The 20371-nt window shown below is 39.1% G+C and overlaps 1 protein-coding gene across 2 annotated transcripts in view; it reads left to right on the top strand.

Annotated features, from left to right (window-relative positions):
- Positions 1–20371, top strand: part of ITGBL1 (integrin subunit beta like 1) — a 145268-nt gene that overhangs the window by 119763 nt on the left and 5134 nt on the right. For both annotated transcript variants that reach the window (XM_055803050.1, XM_055803049.1), the window contains 2 exons: positions 1948–2064; positions 16415–16561. In XM_055803050.1, coding sequence (XP_055659025.1) covers positions 1948–2064; positions 16415–16561 — 264 coding nt within the window. The remainder of the gene's footprint in view (positions 1–1947; positions 2065–16414; positions 16562–20371) is intronic.

The following is a 20371-nucleotide window of genomic DNA, read 5'->3' as shown; positions in this document are numbered from 1 at the left end:
GATTGTGTTTTGGGACACTGCAATGTGACATTTTTTAAAAGTAGCCAGGTTGTCTAAGGTGGATGCATAGAAAGAGACTGTGTGAGAGCCCCAAACAGTACCAAGTTGGAGTCACTAAAAGTCTCTGTATATTTAAGTACCAAGGAATTATTTTTTCCCAGTTTCTAATGTAGCTTTCCTTGGCAAATAATTGTAGTTTAGAGAATGCAGGCAAATAACAGCAATGATTCTGTAGACAATCATATCTTAAATGTTGACATGATTACCAAATACAACTGTATTTTGTGATGTGGTAGATGCACTTTCTATAATACATTTCTTTCTGGAACAAATATCCTCATATAATTACCAACGCAACATAGTTTTAAAACTATGTATATTATAAAGGTATCATGAAGCATTTGCTGTTAATTGTCTCTATCAGCATGTCTTTTTTAAGAATCTTGTACTTTAAGCTGATCATAAAATGTCCTTCAAGACTGAATCCTGACACATAGGATGTCAGCTCAAAAGTGCAATGTACATTGTTCCTTGGGAAGATGAAGAGTATGACAGCTATAAAATTAGCTGAGAATTTTTTCCATAAGTAATAAGATCCCCCCTACTCCAAGTTAATTAGACTGGTGTTTTTTTGGAAAAAAAAATGTAATAAATTAAGGTTAGAAGTTGAAAAAAAAAAAATAAAAAAAGTATTTAGAATGATCTGGCAGTATGTTGACCTAGAAAGTTTTATTGTCACAAAACCTACAGTTAGGAAAGCCCTACTAAGGTTCTCCTTAACAGTCCTTTCCCATTCAGCAAATGCTTAAGAAAATATTGTGCATGCTCATCTGTCTGGGTACATAATGAAAGGCTGCGCTTGGAGGATCTTTTTTGCTATGTATCTATAGTTGCTCCTACTGTGAATTTGGGTTCTGTAGTCAGTAGAGCAGCGTCTGGGCCCAGGCTGAGTCTCACGGATGCTGTTATTAAATTAGACCAAGAGGAACAGGCTTTTCTGCATCCTAATCTGTGTCTCTGGTGGCCCTTTTTTGCACACAATATCTTTTCCCAAGACCATCAAATGTATTTACTTTGATCCATGGTTTGTGTCATATTTAGAGCAGGCTCACAGTGCCACTGTATTAAAACCATTTTAAAAATACAAAGGAAAACTCTTAGAAGTTAGGAAATAACAAAATCAATGTTACCCTAAATTGAGTTTTTCTCTTATATGTACAACATAAGACTGTTCTTGATCTTAATTTTTTTCACATCTGAACATTCAATACTCACTGCTCTGAGGGCTTTGGAATGGCAGATCTGTGGGAGGCTGGATGAGTCTATTCCCCCTTTAAGCTCTGGGGAGTTCTCCTGTGAACAGGTTGATGGAAGGGAAGACTCTGACAGAGGTTGTGCTTTTGACTTGTATTTCCTCAGGTCTGGACAAGAAAAATTATAGGGATTTTTGCTTTCTGAATGCATGATCGAGTATTTGAAGAGTTTTGTTTCTACATTAATAGAGACCATCTTAGATAGCCCAGTGTATAGACTATTTATGTATATTTCTAATCACATTCATTTTGGAATTTCTGAGGTATGTGCTAAATGTTTTAGGTCAGTTACCAAGGTTAATTATGCAGTTAAGCATGTGCTCTGTTATGCAAAGTTGAGGTATGAAAAACATACCATGCCAGTGATGGTTATTGTTACTGTCTCCACCAAGATATAATGCTAATATACTTTGCTTCTGGTTGCCATGGAGGAGGGACAGCTTTTTGGTGTTTTTTTTTTTTTTCGTTAAAGTATTAAAAAAAAAATTATAGGCTTTATGTGCATACTTTAATTAATGCAGAGTGACTTTTAGTTTGTCTTTGAGGGGTAGGGTGTAGAATAAGTTTGGCTTTTTTGTTTCATTTATTTTACTTTACTGAAATAATGACGCTTAACAATTGTTTATTCTTACAGGGAGATGTGAATGTGGCCAATGCACTTGTTTTCCTCCAGGAGACAACAGAGTTCATGGCAAAAACTGTGAATGTGATGATCGACAGTGTGAAAATGCAGAGAATGATGTCTGTGGGGGTATGTGTTCACGTAATATGATATGATATAATATACCCAAATCTTGGCAGTTTATAACTTTCTATTCCCCATGATTTTATAATGTCACTGTAGACTATTGAAATAATGGTTTTATTACACTGAAGTATAGATTTTTGTAATAAACAAGCTCTATAAGTATTGAATATGTCAGTGAATATTTGTTTTAAAACTTCAAAAACACTAATGATGTAGATTAAATACACATAATAGCATAAATGTAGGTGCTGTAGTATACCCCAAATTCTATCAGTGTTCATTAGAGAAGAATGCAGACACTTCAAGGAAAATCTGAAAAATTAGGTAATTTTACTTTGTGTTTAGTACAGTTCATGTTTTACTGAGAATGCTGTATTTTACCTAAAGGTAATAATGACCAGCAATACTTCTGAATATTTCATATGCACTGAGGGTAATATGTTTGTTTTCTAAAAAAGTAGTAAAAATATATTATGAAATAATCTAAAATGCTTGAAATACACTATCACAGTAATTGTACATGCAGATCATTTATTTTCATGTTGACAGTGAGAACTTCACTGTTTCATTTTTCAGTAATGTATGTTGGTGTTAAGCAGTATTTCAAGTTTGGTTTAGGTATGTAAATGTATGCATACTTTATGGTATTTTAAAACCAGGTGAGTAGTATTTGTCTTAAATGCTCTCTTTCTAGATTTTATTTGGTTTATCTTGAAAATGACCATTCTTAGTATTAATAAAGTAGTTGATATGAGCAATGACACATTTTATTATATTCCTTATTTCTATACGAGGAAAACCCCCACATATATTGCTTCATAATCCTTGTGTACATGAAAAATTCTGGCTACAGAGAATATTTCTTCGAGGTGTTTGTCGTGCAGAATGTAGGCATATATGGAAAATTCAAGTTTGAATGTCTAACTAGCCATAAAAGCAGCTTATATTATTCAGTGTAATTCAATAATATGAATTTGTCGAAAAAGAATAATTTGAAATTTAGTTTTGTATAAAGGACATAAAAGCAGTTAAGAGCACTGAAAAGCTGGGTCATCTTTGTTATAAATTAAGTACTTGAGAACCAAAACTCATCCTCTTCCATGGTTAAAAATATCTCTTCCGTTTATGTCATTCATATTTTACATTATTCGATGACAATTCTTCAGTGTTAATGCTGCTAATTATATTGCACCTTTTGGAAATTATAGAAAAAAATTCCATTCTTCCTTATTAGGAAGTGTGCAGTTATAATTTTAGGTTTTGTTGCTGGCTAGGGCACCTCAAATAAATAATTCCCTCGACCCCAGAACCAGTGTCTGATTTTTTACTGTGCAGGAGACATGCTAGGTCACGCTATTACCTGAATAAACTCTCCCCTTTAGTTTAAATAGCTTTGTACAAAAAGAATGGCAGAAATAAATAAATTAATCAATTTAAAAACAATATGCTTTAAGCTTATTTTCCTAATTTTTAAACAAGAAATAGGAAAAATAGAAAGCACATGAACTTACAAATTAGTTGTAGTCTCAAGCTAAATTTTTCCACTTCCATTCCAGATGATACTTTAGTTATTAATGATTCTTTGCAGGTTAAAGGAATTATATAGGAAAACGCAATTCAAGTGACTGTGCAATTTGAAATTGCACTGCGAAGCATCTTTTGAGAGGACTTCAGAAAGTCCACCCTGTGATTTTTGCTGTTCCAGGGAGCTGTGCTTATTCTTAACTCTTTCCCCAAAATCTTAGAATAAGCACCAAATCAGGAATCCTGTTGTCCTGGTCTTTCTTGTAAGTAAAAGGAGAGGAGGAAGCATGGCATAAGGTGATGATTAGATCCACTAAGATCTGAGCTGACCTTTGAAGTGCCTCATGGGAAACTAGAGCATCTTTGCTAACTCACAGCTGTCTGAACTTGGTGAGGTGAAGCTGGTCTCTAGAGTTTTAGTCTTCCCAAGTTGAAGTCATGCCACTACTAATACCATCCTCCAAAAGTTGTTGGGTTTCTGTAGCAAATCTGTTGAGATTCCAGTGGTAAATAATTGGCAGATTATTTTTTCATATTTGTGGTATTTTATTTCTTGTTCTATTATATTTCTAAATATAATTTGAGATATGTTTGGGTTATTCTAGATTTGGTTGTAATTTACTCCTTGAAGCATGTTCCTATGTTATCACAATTCCATCCGCTTTTGTTCTTTTGTAGCCAGGAACTGTTTTCCCCTTCCTCTGTTTACGTTCTCATACCACAGATGTGTTTATTTGTTTACAGTTGTCTGGTTCTTCCATGTGAAGTGTGCTGAGATTCAAATTAACAAACGTAGATGGTTCACTAATCATGCAGTTCTCTTCCACACACCACTCTTCCTTCTCTTGGCTGCTGGAGCTCTGGAGTGGCTCCTACCCTCATTTTGCCTCTTCCCAACACCCCACCCCCACCCCTTTTTTTTTTTTTTTTTTTTTTTTCTTTCTGCTGGCAGGTCCTGAAATCTGATTTTCTTTGACCATCCAGAGTCCACCTGTCCTTCTGACCCACCTGCCTCAAGTAACCACCCCCGCCCCAATAACTTAAGGCTGCACATACTTAGGTGAAGTGTTAAGTACAGTAACGTTTATTTTCAGTCCCCATCAATGGCAGCTTTCTGTTCACTCACCATTTAGCAAATGAATTCTCTTTGCCTTCCCTCATGCTCAGACTCATAATATGAGCCATTTACTCATGCATTTTCTGTGACTTCATCTTTCACTGTGACCACTTTCACTGTGGCTTCCACCAACATTTTCATTGAAATGTCTCTTCCCACAGTATCTGACCAAATGTAGGAATTTCTGTCATTGTTAAACTTTTCAGATCCTCTGTAGTCTCTGATGTTACAGATAGCTTCAGCCCTACTCTTTAGTAATTGTCAGATGTTTTGCTTGACTATCACTTTCTATCCTGGAGATAATATTTTGAATGCTTCCATTTTTCCTTTGATATACAATTTTTCATATATCTCCCTTCTTAGAAGATTCTACCAACTTTAACCTTACTTTCTTTCCTCTTTTGCAACTTACCTATTCACAGAACTTCTCTTATCAGGTTTGCACTTATGGCCTATACATCTCTCTCTCTTCCTTTTTGGGTTTGTCCACGCTTCCATCTCAGCCTGAACTCCTTGATATCTCTTGCTGAACTGCTTATTCCTTCCTCTTTCCTTCTCCTCTTTTCATTACTATTTTTCTACCACTATTGCTACCTAGACAATCACTGTCAGGACATAAGCCCTTGCTAGTAACTCTGCCTTCAGAGAATGGTAAGCTGGACTCTGAATGTGCAGGGTCTGACAGTGAGCACTGAGTGCCTGTAAGCACAAGGAAGGAAGACCAGTGTTTTCAGATTAAATGCATGCTGAAATGAGAAATGTGAATGACAACCTAAATGATTTGAATAAGAATTGTTACTGGCCTCCTCTGACCAGCAGAGATTGATTAATAGCTTGCTTTCCAGACCAGCTGTCCATGAGACAGTAGAAATATGTGAGGTGAAAGATATGATAAATTAGGGTACAACTGAGTGAGACCCTATTACCATGTTTCTCCATGATTGTAGTGAGTCATTCACTTAAAAACCTGGCTGTCCATCATTGCAGTACCAGGAATAGAGACATGATGTCTCCAGAAAGACAGAGGTTGCAGGAGGACTTGGCATAGGTTCCACAGCACTCTGCTATTAGAAGTGGATTAATGGAATCATATAATCATAGAATGGTGTGGGTTGGAAGGGACCTTTAAAGATCATTTAGCTCAGCCCCCCTGCCATGGGCAGGGACACCTTCCACTAGATCAGGTTGCTCAAAGCCCCATCCAACCTGGCTGTGAACACTCCCAGGGATGGGGCAACCACAGCTTCTGTGGGCAACTTGTTCCAGTGTCCCACCACCCTCATTGTAGAAAATGTCTTTCTTATGTCCAAGCTAAGTCTACCCTCTTTCGGTTTAAAACCATTGCCCCTTCTTCTGTCACTTCAGGCCTTGGTAAAAACTCTCTCTCTGTCTTTTTTATAAAGGCCCTTTATAATATTGAAAGGCTGCAATAAGGTGTCCCCAGAGCCTTCTGTTCTCTAGGTTGAACAACCTCAGCTCTCTCAGCTTGTCTTCACAGGACAGGTATTCTTAGTCTTCTGACCATTTTTGTGACCCTCGTCTGGACCTCTCTAACAGGACTTTCTTGTACTGGGGACTCCAGAACTGGATGCAGTACTCTAGGTTGGGTCTCATGAGACTCGAGGGAGAGGCTCACCTCTCTTGACCCACTTGCCAGTTCTTTCCTTTGTTTTCCCCTTTCTTTGTCTGTGCCTCTGTAAAGAGACCTAATGCTATGGCTGGAGCAGGTATCTAATGCAGTCTTTTTGAGATAGATATGTTCTACCTAAAGGCCTATTCCCTGCAGTTCAGTTTTTTTCAATGATGTAAGAATTGCCTGAGCATATCTGCAGTGTTGATCCACAGCAATATTTAACATCACATTTTATTTGGCTTACTTGGTTCTTCAGGTCTTTCATGTGCAAGTTAAGTGGTTTCAGTGCACACATATGACTGGAGGATCACAGGTTTGCCAGTATCCTGATGAAAGACACTTCTCTCTGTCTTCTGAGGTTATGGCTGTGCTGCCAGCCTGAGCTTTTAAGCGTTATTTGACCCCCTGCTGTGTCCAGTCATGTTTTTCAGTGATACCATTGTTGGCTGCTCTGCCTCGCTGGGCTGACTGTTGTCCATTATGTTCTGTTCTCTTTCAGGACAGAGGGCAGGCAGGCAACAAGAATTCAGAACACCAGTAAAGATCAATTTGAAATTGATTTGATAGTGCTCTTAACTCCATTTGTTTTGATTTGTTCTCTGGACCATTATTGGCCTAGTTGTGAGTTCTTGTCACAGCAAAGTAGCAAACATTGAAGGAATAAAACAGAAGTCCTTTCAGATTTTCTGCATGCTACTGGTTGGTGCAGGATTATGCTGCTTAAAAACGCTACAATAAAAACACAGCCCTAAAAAATGTAAAAAATTGGTTGAAGCTCCACACAAGTTCATCACTAGGGCCAATAGCAAAGGTTGAAACTTGTAACGGGTAACTCACGGGAGGCCCTTACATATTTCTAGGGATCCTTCCATTTTGTTTTATGTCAGTATTTCAGTCTGTGCTTCATATAGTGGGCCACAATTAATTAGCTTCAATGAGACCTTTAATACTTAGACCTGCATATTTGCACTGTCCTTAACACCAAGAAACAACTAAGTCTCTGGTCACCCCAGTAAGCCAGTTCATTGACGGGTGACAGTCTTTGTTCTTTGACTGGTGACTAGGGACAATAGAATACTTTGAGGAGTTTGGTTAATTTATTTTCAAGTGAGCAAATTCACTTTGATGACTTTTTAATGATTTTTTTTTTGGCCATGGCACATCAAAGTACAATCCTAACACTGTAGGAAATCCAGTTGTGTTATGTCATTTCACATCAAAGAGTAAATGCAGTTATATTTTTGTTTGTTTATACCAATGCATTTTGGTAAAAAGCATTAGTTCTCATTAGTTTGAGATTCTGGTTGTAGTATAAAGGCTTGTAAAAGCTGGAGGAGCTGATTTATTCTTGATGGAAATGCTGTCCTTATGTCCTTAAATCCCTCCTTATGCAGGTCCACCTTCACACCTCTCTCTCCTCTAACTGTAGAAAACTAGTGCAGCAAAAACTACATGAGACTTTATGGGAGGGGAAGTTAATATTTTTGTTATAACTTCCCCAAGTAAATTAATTTTTACTACTCAGACACGTTCTCTCATTGATTTTATTCACTTGCATTCTCACACACACATACAAGCATCAAAGTGTCTGGGTTTAAGTAGTTTGGTCAGGATAACTTGTGTGTGACAGATGGACAAGAGATGCTGCCCATCAAGTTCTGAGTAGGTCTTTTTGTTTCATCTTGACTGACAAACTGGGGTTTAGACACATATTTTATATCATTTAGGACCACACAGTTACAATGATCCTTTTGGCTCACAATTTTGCTCACCTTCATCTCTGTAAGTTTCAGGCAAGTCTGATGCCTGCTGTCTGTGCTTCCTCATTTTTGACATTCCCAGGACAATGCTGTTCTTGTTGGGTTCACAAGGAAAGGAATGACACAAGTTTTATGCTGTGTCTGTGTTGACATCCTTTGTTGTTTGAGTGCACAGTCTTCTGCTGACAAGTCATCATGAAAGTCACCACACCATTGTTTTATAAGAGTGCAAATCTTCTATTATGACACAATAACACTTTCTTCAGTTTTACTGCAGTTAATGTTGTTGGCTATCAATGCAGGTCATGTTTTTAACCTCATTCTGGAGTTTTTTCTGGTGCTTACCTACACATTTCCATTCATATGTCATTCACACCAGTCTTAAGATTTCCAGTGTTGTCTGTGTATTGGCAGAGAACAACGGAAAAGCTGTGGTTTATAAGACATACAAATACTTATTTTATATATATATATAAAAATAACTGTGTTATTATATAATAAAGAAAACCATCAGAAACTGTGAATTCTTTTTTATGAAAGTTCTAGGTCCATACTGCAGAAATCAGAAATGACATCATTTTTTGTCATCTGTTCAGTAAAGCAGAAACATGGTATTTTCAGATAGCATGTTCTTATGAGGACCAATAAGACCATAACCACAAAAATGAGAGTTATGATTAATGATATGCTTCATTAAACAAAGCTAAGTATTAATGTTATGGTGTAGTTGCTGTCAGACAATTTCCTCATTTCTTGCACTAATGTTGCTTCACAGAAACAGAAATATATAGGACATTTATGTAACTCTCCAGTATACCTAAAGTCATAGCATCATAGAATCATAAAATCATTTAGGCTGGAAAAGACCTTTAAGATCATCAAGTCCAATCATTAATCCAGGACTGCCAAGTCCATCACTAAACCATGTCACTAAGCACCGCATGTATGTGTTTTTAAATTCCTCCAGGGATGGTGACTCAACAACTTCCCTGGGCAGCCCGTTCCAACACTTCAACACCTTTCAGTGAAGTCTTTCCTTATATCCAGTCTAAACCTCCCCTGGTGCAACTTGAGGCCATTCCTCTCAGTGAAGAGACCCACCCCCACCTGCCTACAGCCTCCTTTCAGGCAATTGTAGAGAGCGATAAGGTCCCCCCTGAGTCTCCTCTTCCCCAGGCTAACCAACCCCAGTTCCCTCAGCAGCTTCTCACAGGACTTGTGCCCCAGACCCTTCACCAGCTCCGTTGCCCGTCTCTGGACACGCTCCAGCACCTCAGTGTCCCTCTTGCAGTGAGGGGCCCAAACCTGAACACAGGATTCGAGGTGCGGCCCCACCAGTGCTGAGTGCAGGGGGACAATCACTGCCCTGGCCCTGCTGGCCACACTGTTTCTGACACAAGCCAGGATGCTGTTGGCCACCTTGGCCACCTGGGCACAATGCTGGCTCATGTTCAGGTGGCCATCAGCCAGCACCCCCAGGCCCTTTCCCACCAGGTGGGTTTCCAGCCGCTCTTCCCCAAGCCTGTAGCACTGTGTGGGGCTGGTGTGACCCAAGTTCAGGACCTGGCACTTCTCCCTGTTGAACTTCATACAACTGGTCTCCGCCCATTGGGTCCAGCCTGTCCAGATCCCTCTGCAGAGCCTTCCTGCCCTCAAGCAGATCAACACTGCTATCCAACTTGGTATCATCTGCAAACTTAGTGAGGGTGCACTGGATCCTCTTGTCCAGATAGTGGATAAAGATATTAAGCAGGACTGGCCCCAGTACTGAGCCCTGGGGAACACCACTTGTGACTGGCCCCCAAGTGCACGTAACTCCATTTACTTCCACTCTCTGGGCTCCACCAGCCAGCCAGCTTTTAACCCAGCATGGAGTGTAGCCATCCAAGCCACGAGCAGCCAGTTTCTCCAGGAGAATGCTGTGGGAGATGGTGTCAAAGGCTTTACTAAAGTCCGTAGACAGCATCCACAGCCTTTCCCTTAACCACTAGGCAGGTCACCTTGTCACAGAAGGAGATGAGGCCTGTCAAGCAGGACCTGCCTTTCATAACCCCATGCTGGCTGGGCCTGATCACCTGGTTGTCCTGTACATGCTGTGTGATGGCACTCAGGATGATCTGCCCCATAACCTTCCCCAGCACCAAGGTTAGACTGACAGGCCTGTAGATTCCCAGAACCTCCTTCTTATAGATGGGCTAGGATAGACTGGGTAACTTCCCATCTTCTGGGACCTTTCCAGTTTGCCTGGACTGTTGATAAATTATGGAGAGTGGCTTGGCGAGCTCATCTAAATGCACATTAGCAGAGAAAAATAATACTAGCCCATGCCCCAGCTGAAGACAGCTTTTGGCACTGACTGGTCTAAAAATTCAGAAATATGAATTCAACTCCTGATGCTACTATGGCTTCTCAAACTACATGGGACCTTATTTCAAAATCTTCAACTGCCTAAAGCTAGGCATCTTATATGATTTCTGATGCCCAAGGCTACCCTTGTCTGACCCTAACTTGGCTCCACAAGGACACAGGGATGCCTGCATAGCTGCCACCGTCATGAGAATGTCCCAGATATCTTAGGGTATGTCAAATGGCACTAGGCATCTGAATTGAACCAGTAATTTCTCTGTGGTTCCCTTTATGTTAAAATAATAGTTTATTTCCTACCTAACAAGTTTTTAATCTTTTCTACTGCAAAGTCTTTAGAGCAGGGACCATGTTCTTTTGACTGAGGAATCTGAAATACGTATAATTGTTACAGAATTCACTGTATGTAAAAAACTTCAACGTTTTTATACCATTTAATAGAGATTTTTTTGTTATGGTATTAGTTATTGAAACATGCAGTTGATTCTCCTGGGAAAAAAGAGTTCAAACACATGCTTGCTGGGTAAAACTGAAGCTAAAAAAAGTGATAATGACTGTATTAGGTAGTGGAGAAGTCAGTCTGCCTGACATAAGGCTAGTGTGATTTAGGGTTTTATTCTGATAACCCTAAATAAAGAGTTAATGATTCAATGTCTGTGTCCTTGCACTTAACTACTTTTTCATCCTAGCTCTGAGAGACATTCAGGGGAAGCAACAGATAAATTCAAAAGGATCAGTAGATATTGAGTTAGATATGAGAGTGATTAATGTAGCCAGTATAGGTATTAATTTGCATGGTATATTCTGCATTAAATTAATTTGGTTTTGCTTAGCTAATTTTACTTTTCTAATTTTTCTTTTAAATGCACTATATATTTCTGTCCTGGTCACCTCAACACTTGTGCAGGTGTATGAAAAGTTGAGGCTTTACATAGATGCACAGATAATGTAGCTTGTTTAGCTTTTCAGATAGCATGAAATATGATTTAGGTTTGTAAAAGCACTTTAATTGAATCTTTCTGTTGAAATGAGCAGTAAATTAATTGCTAATGCATCGACATTTAGGTTGATTAATAGGTATTTGCAAATCCAAGAGGGGGTTATACATTGAACCTCGTATATTAGGTTATAAATAGCCATTACACTATACCTCTATGTTGAAGTCTGTGGTACTGCATGCAACTAAAGCCTGCCTCTGAGAAGGTGGTGCTCTGAAGACTCCAAGACATGCGCAGCCCATGCCAACACCACCTGAACGTTTGTTTCAGTAGTCATCACCCTTGTTTGAAATGCTGTTTCATTTCTCAAATGAATTTGTCAGTATCAGCCTTTCTCTCTGGTTCTTGCTTTGTCTTTCTCTGGTAGTTTGAGTATCCCCATTCAAGTATATTCAAAGAAGGTAGTTCAGATCCTGCTAAGACACTTAGCCTTTTTTTTTTTTCCCCCTTCTTTTTTTTCCTTTTTTCTTTTCAATAGGCTAAGCAAATACAGATCTTAGAAGTTCTTTCAACAAGCAATTTTCTCTGCTCTTTGAGTTCTTTCTTTGGAACTTTTGGGGATTCTTCCAGAGTTTTCAAAATCTCTTCAAACGTGGCTATCACAGTGAGTCACAGGAAATTAATGTCCATCCCATCAGTGCTCTAAATGTTCCTACTAATTTATGTTCGTACTCGCTTCTCTCGTGTTATATGCATACGAGGATGGCATTAGCCCTCTTCACCACAGTGTTTCACTTGAAGGCTTTGCTAAACTGCCTGCCTGCTGTGTTGCTCAAACTGACACCACAGCCCACCTTTATTAGACTTGGACAATGCTAAGTGACTTACTATGAAAATAAAATAGACAATCAGGATTTTGCTTCACATTTACGTTAGATTTCTCTAACTGTGGTTACCACAACTGTGCCAGTCTTATGGCATTCTCCAGATATTCAATAAAAATAAAACTCAGTGATCCAGTAATGTTTTAACATCTGTTTTAGCATACTTGGGTGGGCTAATGAAGCATGCTCACTTAGAAATATTTCTCTCAGATAGATGTTGTTTAATTTTCTCTTATGTTAATAATATAGAAAGTTATTTATCATAGTTCTGTAACAAAAAAAAATATGGAAATTCCTGTTTCTATTTAAATACAGAGAGAAATATTTGTTTCATTTAGTGTATTGTTCTAAATCAGAGATCCTGCATTATATTAAGATTTTCATATTCCTAGTATACTTTTAAATTTTTTTTTTCATCCAGTTATATCAATTTGAAGAACTTATTCTCTTGAGGTGCCAAATTTTGTTTGGGCCTGGCCTCAGTTTGCCCTTCATGAACATCATCTGTTTATAATCAGTTAGTCTATAAATAAGAACCAGCTTCCTCTGCAATGAGTACTTCATCTTTTTCATTATGTTGACATTCCCATGTAATGGTGCCTTTTGTATTAGAAAATTATCATGCAGGTTTTTTGGGAACTCCAACAACAGTTCCATAAGTAGTCCTAAACTACGTTTCCCACAACCACACAGTTTTATTTCAAGGCATGGTAAGAAATAATTCATTCTGTTGTCTGGTTTGATTTGGGTTGATTTGGGTTATAATGGACCTCTGCTGGTAATCTGTCACAGCTTTTTTTTGTTGCTGCATTCATATCTCACATTTAAATCTTATGGTTATGGGAGTTATTGAAAATTCTAAACAAAGTGGCAGTATCTTTAACATCATCTTTTTCTCTCCTTTGCCTCTCTCCCATCACAGTCTTTCTTCTTGATTAGAGATTAATGTTTAAAACTTTGCTATATATTTAAATGTTCATTAACACAGATTTTTATGAATGAAGAGCTATAGTCTCAGAACCATTGCAATATGCAATTTGTTTGTGATTTTGAGTTTTGTGTTAAATCTGAATTGATGATAGGCTAACACTTTCCAGTAAATCTGCTTAAACTGAATAGTTACATCAGTATTTTATCATGTTAGCCAATTCAGTTGGGCTGGACTTTTTCAGTTCGGGATTTATCTTTCTCCCTTTGCTCTGTGATTACTGTATTCTTGAATTTTATTCTCCTCTGTGGAAGGAATTATGTTCAGATCTAAAAAGACCTATGGGCAAGAGTAACACCTTTTTGTAGCTGCTTATGTGCATAATTTTGAGAGTCTGGGATTCATTGGAATGCAACTGGGGCACTTTGAATGTAATTTGATTACATTCAACTGAAAGCAGTTTATAATGTTTTGCCCCTTCATTTTAGTCACCTTGTTTGGACATCTTCAGATAAATGCAAAGACCCTCTGCAAGGAGGATATACACAACTAAACTGTGTAAAGCAGCTTTTCAGAGGCTAGCACACACAGAAGATTGCTAGGGGTTAAAAAGCACTGGGCTAAGCACTTGTATACTCACCACCCTGATGGATGAGGCATCCATAGAGCTGCAGCTGCCGAGGCTAGTGTCAGCAAGGAGTAAATATTATTTTGGTAAAATGGATTACGTGAGACAAAAGAATCATTTATGTTTTGAGGATTTATATGGCACAAAGAAGGAGAGGAATGGTCATCTCAGAAAAATGCATGTCAAAATTTTATGTGGTAAACTGTTAAATGTTTGGTGTAAATTTATAGATTATTCATTACCTTTTTATTTGAATTGTGTAAAGGCTTACATGATCCGTCTCTGCATTCTGTAAATCATAATGACTGCATAAAAAAAATTATATGAAATTATTTTCTCAGTGAATCAGCATGGATTTCTTACTATTTGCTGCTAAAATGCGTACAAGCATTTGTATCTTCCCAAATAGTTTTCCAACACTGACATCCAGTTGTATATTTTGCTCTTCAATGGTTGAGCTATTCTCAAATCTAATCTATATGATATTAATTAAAAATAAATAAGGCAGATAAAAATGTTCTGACAGAAGCTTAGCTATAGTAAGTTAATGTAGATAATGCATGCCATCTGCCTGAAAAGAGCATTTGGAAAAGTATATATTGTTTTCTACCGCTTGTATTTTGGTTTGTGGTATAGTTGTTTCCCAGTCTAACACAGAAGCTGAAGTGGCATCAAGCTTCTATTGTTGCTAGTTCTCAATTTGTAATATTTGATATATATTAAATGCATAGGTATAAATGTATAATTGCTGAATGTCACTTGCAGAAGTGGGTAAGAATACTATCATAATAAGACTGTGTCATTGTTACTGAGCATTTAAATTTGTATAGGTAATAAGATTTAAAAACAAAGATCAATACACAGTCTGGAGTACAAAAATTATTCTGAATGTTTAGATCACTGCAAATAACAGCTCCAAGATTTTTGAGCTTCAAATATTTTCTAATTTAAATTAGTAAAGCATTTGGCCAACAGTAAAATATTCAGGATTTCCACTTAAAGCAAACTACAAGCTTTGTTTTTCCTTTGGGTTTCTACCAGTGCTGCATCCTAGTTTACAATGACAGGTTGCACTGTTGCCTCATGAAAAGTCCACAATTCAGAAAAGCAAAACTGCTGGATTCCTTCTTTGCATCCTACAGCTCAATGTTTTGCCAGATACTGCTTGTTCCCTTCTTCCCAGCCCATGCTCCCAAATTATCTCAGTCCTGTTGTTTTCACTCCCTTGTCCTACATAGGATAGGACAAAAGTCACTGGTATGTATAATTTGCTTCTTTTAAGCCCAGTAAACCGATTAGCTTACACCCATCCCAGCAGAAATATTATTAAAGGTTTAGAAATGCAATTATGGCTGGGAGACCCTCTTTACTTCCTTTTCCTATTTTCCATTTCTATATTCTTGTCACTTCCCTTCTTCCTGGCCAGATTTTCCACTCAGTTTACTATTCAACATATTTTCCTTTTTTATTAATCTTTGTACACATAATTCTCAAAAAATCTATGTAATCTATACCACCCACCCCCACTTTTTAAACATTGATTATAGCTTCTGGGCGCTATCTTTTACACGTGTTCTTTGACTTTTCCCTCACTTGTTATTCCCTGTCCTTCTTCCCCTAATGTTTCAGAGTGTATTCCTCTCCACTTGCCCTCTATTCTAAGTTTTTTCTCATTTTTCTTTTCTTTCTGTCCTATCATTTCCCCCTATTTCCACCCCTTATTATTCATCACCTTTTGATAGCTGTGTCCTTGCTACTGTTTTTCTTCTGCCTGTCCACCTTCCCTCTCATTCAGGCTTCTTGTCTTGATCTGAGAATTGAAATCTGTTTGTCTTGGGGAGAGAGCCCACCATGGTAGCCTGCCCATTCTTCTTCAAAATCCTGCCTTGGGGTCATAGAAGCGTGTGCACTGGAGAATGCTCTGGTCTCTTCCTTCTTCCTGCTCCTCCTTTGGCTTCTCACTACAGTATCAGGAGTGAGATCATGAGACCCTGGGGGAATTATCTTCATTCTGTACTGTATGAGTTAATCTGTAGTAGTTGCAGAGTATGTTGAGTCCAGGCTTTGCACATCAGCTGCTCCACGCACTGCAGCAGATAACCAGCCTTAATGGGCTGCTGGAGGAGACTGCAGCTTTTATCTCCCATGACTGTTCTGCTGTGTGCCTTTCTGGTCTCAGCCCTGTGCTGGGGTTTGCTTCTTCAGGTGATAGTATGGGATCTGCAGGTGAGACTTTAGCATTGGGATGCAGGATTAAGACAAGGAAGGAAGGGGGCTGTGTCTGTCCTCAGTACGCTGTATTAGGGAACATCCCATAAAGTTGAGCTGATGCTGAGCTTTTTGGATGAGGGAGGCCGTGCCTATGCTTTTCTGCACATCACTAGGGCACCCTGTTTAACAAAAGAATGAGAGAACTGAAAGCGGCCACCCTGCTGGGAAGCTGTGCTGTCCATCTATCTGCTCATCTACCCCATAATATGTACTTCACACTGCAGAGGTCTGAAGATGATCTCAGTCATGACCACAGTCACTACTTGCTGCTTGTTTTGCTCGTAACCAACCTTGGTGTCATTACAGGCCATGGTACCTGCTCATGCGGGCGATGCATTTGCCAGGATGGATGGTTTGGAAAGTTGTGCCAGCATTCAAGGAACTGCAACATGACGGAGGAGGAGAGCAGAAGTCTCTGCGAGTCAGCGGATGGCATATTATGCTCGGGGAAGGGTAAGAACTGGCAGCTGAGCTACCCTGTGTCAGTGCCCCACCAGAGGAGAATTGATCATGTTCTGGAAGACTAATGTGCATGGCAGCAAGCTGTTTAGTAACCCTTTCTTTCAAAGGCACCTATTATTAAAAGGATGTTATATTTGGCTCTGTAATGTACTTACATCCATTTTATTGAACACCCACTGCAGCCACACACATTTAGCAGTGTTCCTCTCCTGTGCAATTTGTTAACAGCATATAATTCCCTGTATGTGTTTATCTGATGGTCTGTGTTTAACAGCTGTACACTATAAACTGTTAGTGCTCCATCTAGTTTGAGGGACAGGGACACTACCTGCAGTAACATTGCAGTGGGCAAGGTGGCAAATGTAATATCTCAGGCAACTGTAAATGGAGGAGAGTGTTTAACAGCAGCATTCGGTATACTTAACCACCCCCTCCCCAACACAGCAGCAAAGGAAAAGCAGATGTCTGCAGCCCCCATGACAGAATCCCACAGACTCTCTCACTTACCAATTTTTATACAGGTGGTTGCATCAGCTTTAGTCCAGCTATAAAAAATTGCCACAGGGAGGAATAACATTTAGAAAGTTTTGATAATTATGTGAAATTTTTCTGCTAGGTTCTTACCTTACAGTCCTTCAGGCTTGGAAATTGCATAACTGGAAAGAGGGCTTTTTAGCTCCCCCATAGTGCAAACTGCCTATTTTTGTATATAACATGTCTGGAAGAGAATAGACAAAAACGGGTGGTGGGACTAGCTGGAAACTAGAATGCACTTACTCCGGACTGGACATGCCATTCCTCCGTACATATACATGTTCCTTACCTAGACAGGTGAGAAACCTGCTAGATAGTAAAACCAGCTAGGAGCCTTCTGCATCAGGCAGATTTCCATTGTCCCTTTGGTAACTTATTTCAGTGCAAAGGAAATTTAAATGGGGTTTCCAGCCTGGCCTCCCAAGCACAAGTGAGCTTCCAATGTGATGGAAGGTTGCCCTGAGGACAGCCAATATAATAAAGCTTTTTATTATAAAGTGTCAAATTAGATAGTATAGCAGCTTTATTGTGGGAACAGCCGGTCGTATACAAGAGTTTGTCCCAGCCGAAAAATGCCTACATAAGGTGACTTTCAGAAGTATGTGGCTAAGGAACATCCAAGGAGGCAACTGTCTCCTGTGTTTTCTCTGAGCAGGATGGGGATCACAGGTGAAGACAGTCTAATCATTTATAACTCTTGTTTCTATGCTTACCTATGCTTATCTTTTTTTGTTTTTTCTCCTGTGTTGTTGGGTTTTTTTGTTTGTTTGCTTTTTTTTTTTTTTTTTTTTTAAGGCAAATCTATTTTTGATGCTTAAATATGTATCTAGAAATCACACCTTACTCAGTACCCACTATGTTTTTCTTAGCTAATGTGACTGGCCAAAGGCCAGACAACACTGTGCAGAGGCCAAAATGACAAACTGTTCTTTCTGTTTCATTACATTGAGCAATAAGTAACCATTACTGGTCAAATAAAAGGGAGTTTTGAACCCATGCAGTAATGGTGGGTATTCTGTCTTTGCTGGTGCTGGAGACCTAGCCAAGATATGCAAGCACTATAATGGATTGAGGCAGCTTGGGTTTCTGTGTGTAGGATTTAATAGAATAAGGACTCCTGGTTTTCAGCAGGTAACTGTGGAACACTTTCAGAAAATTGCACTTGGTTAATATAAGAAAAGTTGGCCATCCACATTCCTGGATTGTTTTCAAAATCTTGGCTCGCTGACTATGCCACCTGTAGTAAAAGCTCTTCCCAAGGAAAACAGCAACACCCACCATGCTGCTGCCTCCCTGGCAGGAAATGTAGGGCTGCAGATGGCTACTGTAACGGTGCAGGACGTGGACTAGGTAATGAGCCAAATCGCACCCCAGACAATCTGGCTGGGATCCCAGGGAACACCCTGCAACTCATTAGACTCATTTTAATTAAACTGAGGAGCCTCCCAGAGCAGCATGCTCTGTTCAGGGAAAAGACTTCATACTTTCATGCTCCCTAACAGATTTTACGTTATGGAGCCTGATCTTCCTTGCTTGACTTGGTGTTTAAATTTGCTGTATCTTCTGCAAAATAGTTTTAAACATCATGGGCATCCCTCAGTAGCAGCATCAGTGCTTGCTTATGCAGAATCACTTCAGGTTTCTTACAATGTCGTGCTCTTATTAACTGCTCACTAAGATTCTTATACTATTCGTCATTTTCAGCTGTCAGTACCTTGTAGTTTGGATAAACAGAGACATTTGGTTTGAATTACCCTCAAGTATGTCTTAGCGTATCTCTTATACAGCGACCATGCGATATGTATGCTATCCTCCGCTGCCTTTTTATACAGTGGCATTTTTTATCCTTGTAGGGAATGTCAGTATTTTCTGTGCCCATGGCTTAGTAAGCAGTACTCAGAACTAATGGAAAAAGTAGATGCTTAACCAAATACTCCCATCCCCAAATGTTCCAATCACTAGCTCTTCCTATATTTGCATGTTCCATATGTTACAAGTTAAAACTTTAGAGCATTTCTCTAAAATTAGGCAATGAGTTATTTTTTGTCAGATTACAATAAACATTAAATTACTTAGATTTTTATTAAAAAATAGATAGTTTGCTGAGGCTCTTCTGAAGTTTTAAAGAATTAAGTTTCAGTCATCAGAGACACTTCAATATTTAGGGGAAAAAACTAGGGAAAATTTGTTCGTATTGACAGATCCACTTTTTTTAAGAAAAGGTGTAGTTGGATTTTTATTATGGGTTTTACACAGAGCTCACTGAAGAGAAAGAAAAGATGGAAAAACATCATTTTGAACACTTTGTCTCAGGCACTGTTAAGTAACCCATGAATTCTGTTCAGGTTATATTCTGACATGAACAAGCTTCCTTCTATATATTTTTCTTTAATACTGAATTAAACACATTAGTGACTTTGTATGGGAATAATTCTGGAAATATTGCAGGAGGGTGGGATTTTCAACAGAATCTAACTCGTTTATAATCATGTTCCGTTAAAGGTCGACAGCTTTTGTGACTTTTGTTTTTTTAAAATCCACTTCCTGTAATTGAAAACTATGTGTGTTCTTTGTTGTAAATTATTTAGGTTTTGAGATTTTTGTATTGATTTATGCTGTAACCAGTTTTTAGGGGTAGGTCCACAAAAGGGTTTTTGCTCAGCAGTTACTAAGTGCCTCACCTTGGCTTTTAAGTGTCTGAACTCTGTATAGGGTCAGGCAGCTTAGGATGGGTGCTGTAAAAAACAGCTCTCTTCAGCTTGGTGTTGGGATCAGCCAGGAGGAATTACCATCTCCCAGTGGCATTTCTAGTTGCAAAAAAGGTGCTCTCACACCCTTCTCAGGCTGCAGCCTTCCTGGCACATGGTTGCCTGTGAGCAACTCTTCCTTTCCAGGATTCAGAGCCATGAACCTTCTCCTGAAGGCAGGGACGTCTGTGAGTCTTCCCTTAAAGGGAGGTTTCTGGTGCTCGGTGGGTTACAGCCGAATGTCACCACAAAGTCCCTCCTTTGCCTGTGGGGGTGCGACCTGATGTCCTTGAGGAGGAGGAGCCTGGATAATCCCAACAAGGAGCATTGGGCTACTCTGCAAGAATGAGCGAACTGCTGAACCACCGTTAAGTGCACAAACTCTTTCTGACCTAGAGCAAATATTTAGTAATTCCATGGAAGGTGGAGCAGCTTCATTTGTGGATGAGGATTTTGAGGGTCTAAACGCTAGTTTTAGGCACCTCTGGTCTTTTGTAGACTTGTCTCTAAAGGCTTTAGA

Source organism: Falco peregrinus, chromosome 4 (genome assembly GCF_023634155.1).
Source record: "Falco peregrinus isolate bFalPer1 chromosome 4, bFalPer1.pri, whole genome shotgun sequence".
NCBI lineage: Eukaryota > Metazoa > Chordata > Aves > Falconiformes > Falconidae > Falco > Falco peregrinus.
This window is presented reverse-complemented; position numbering and strand designations above follow the sequence as displayed.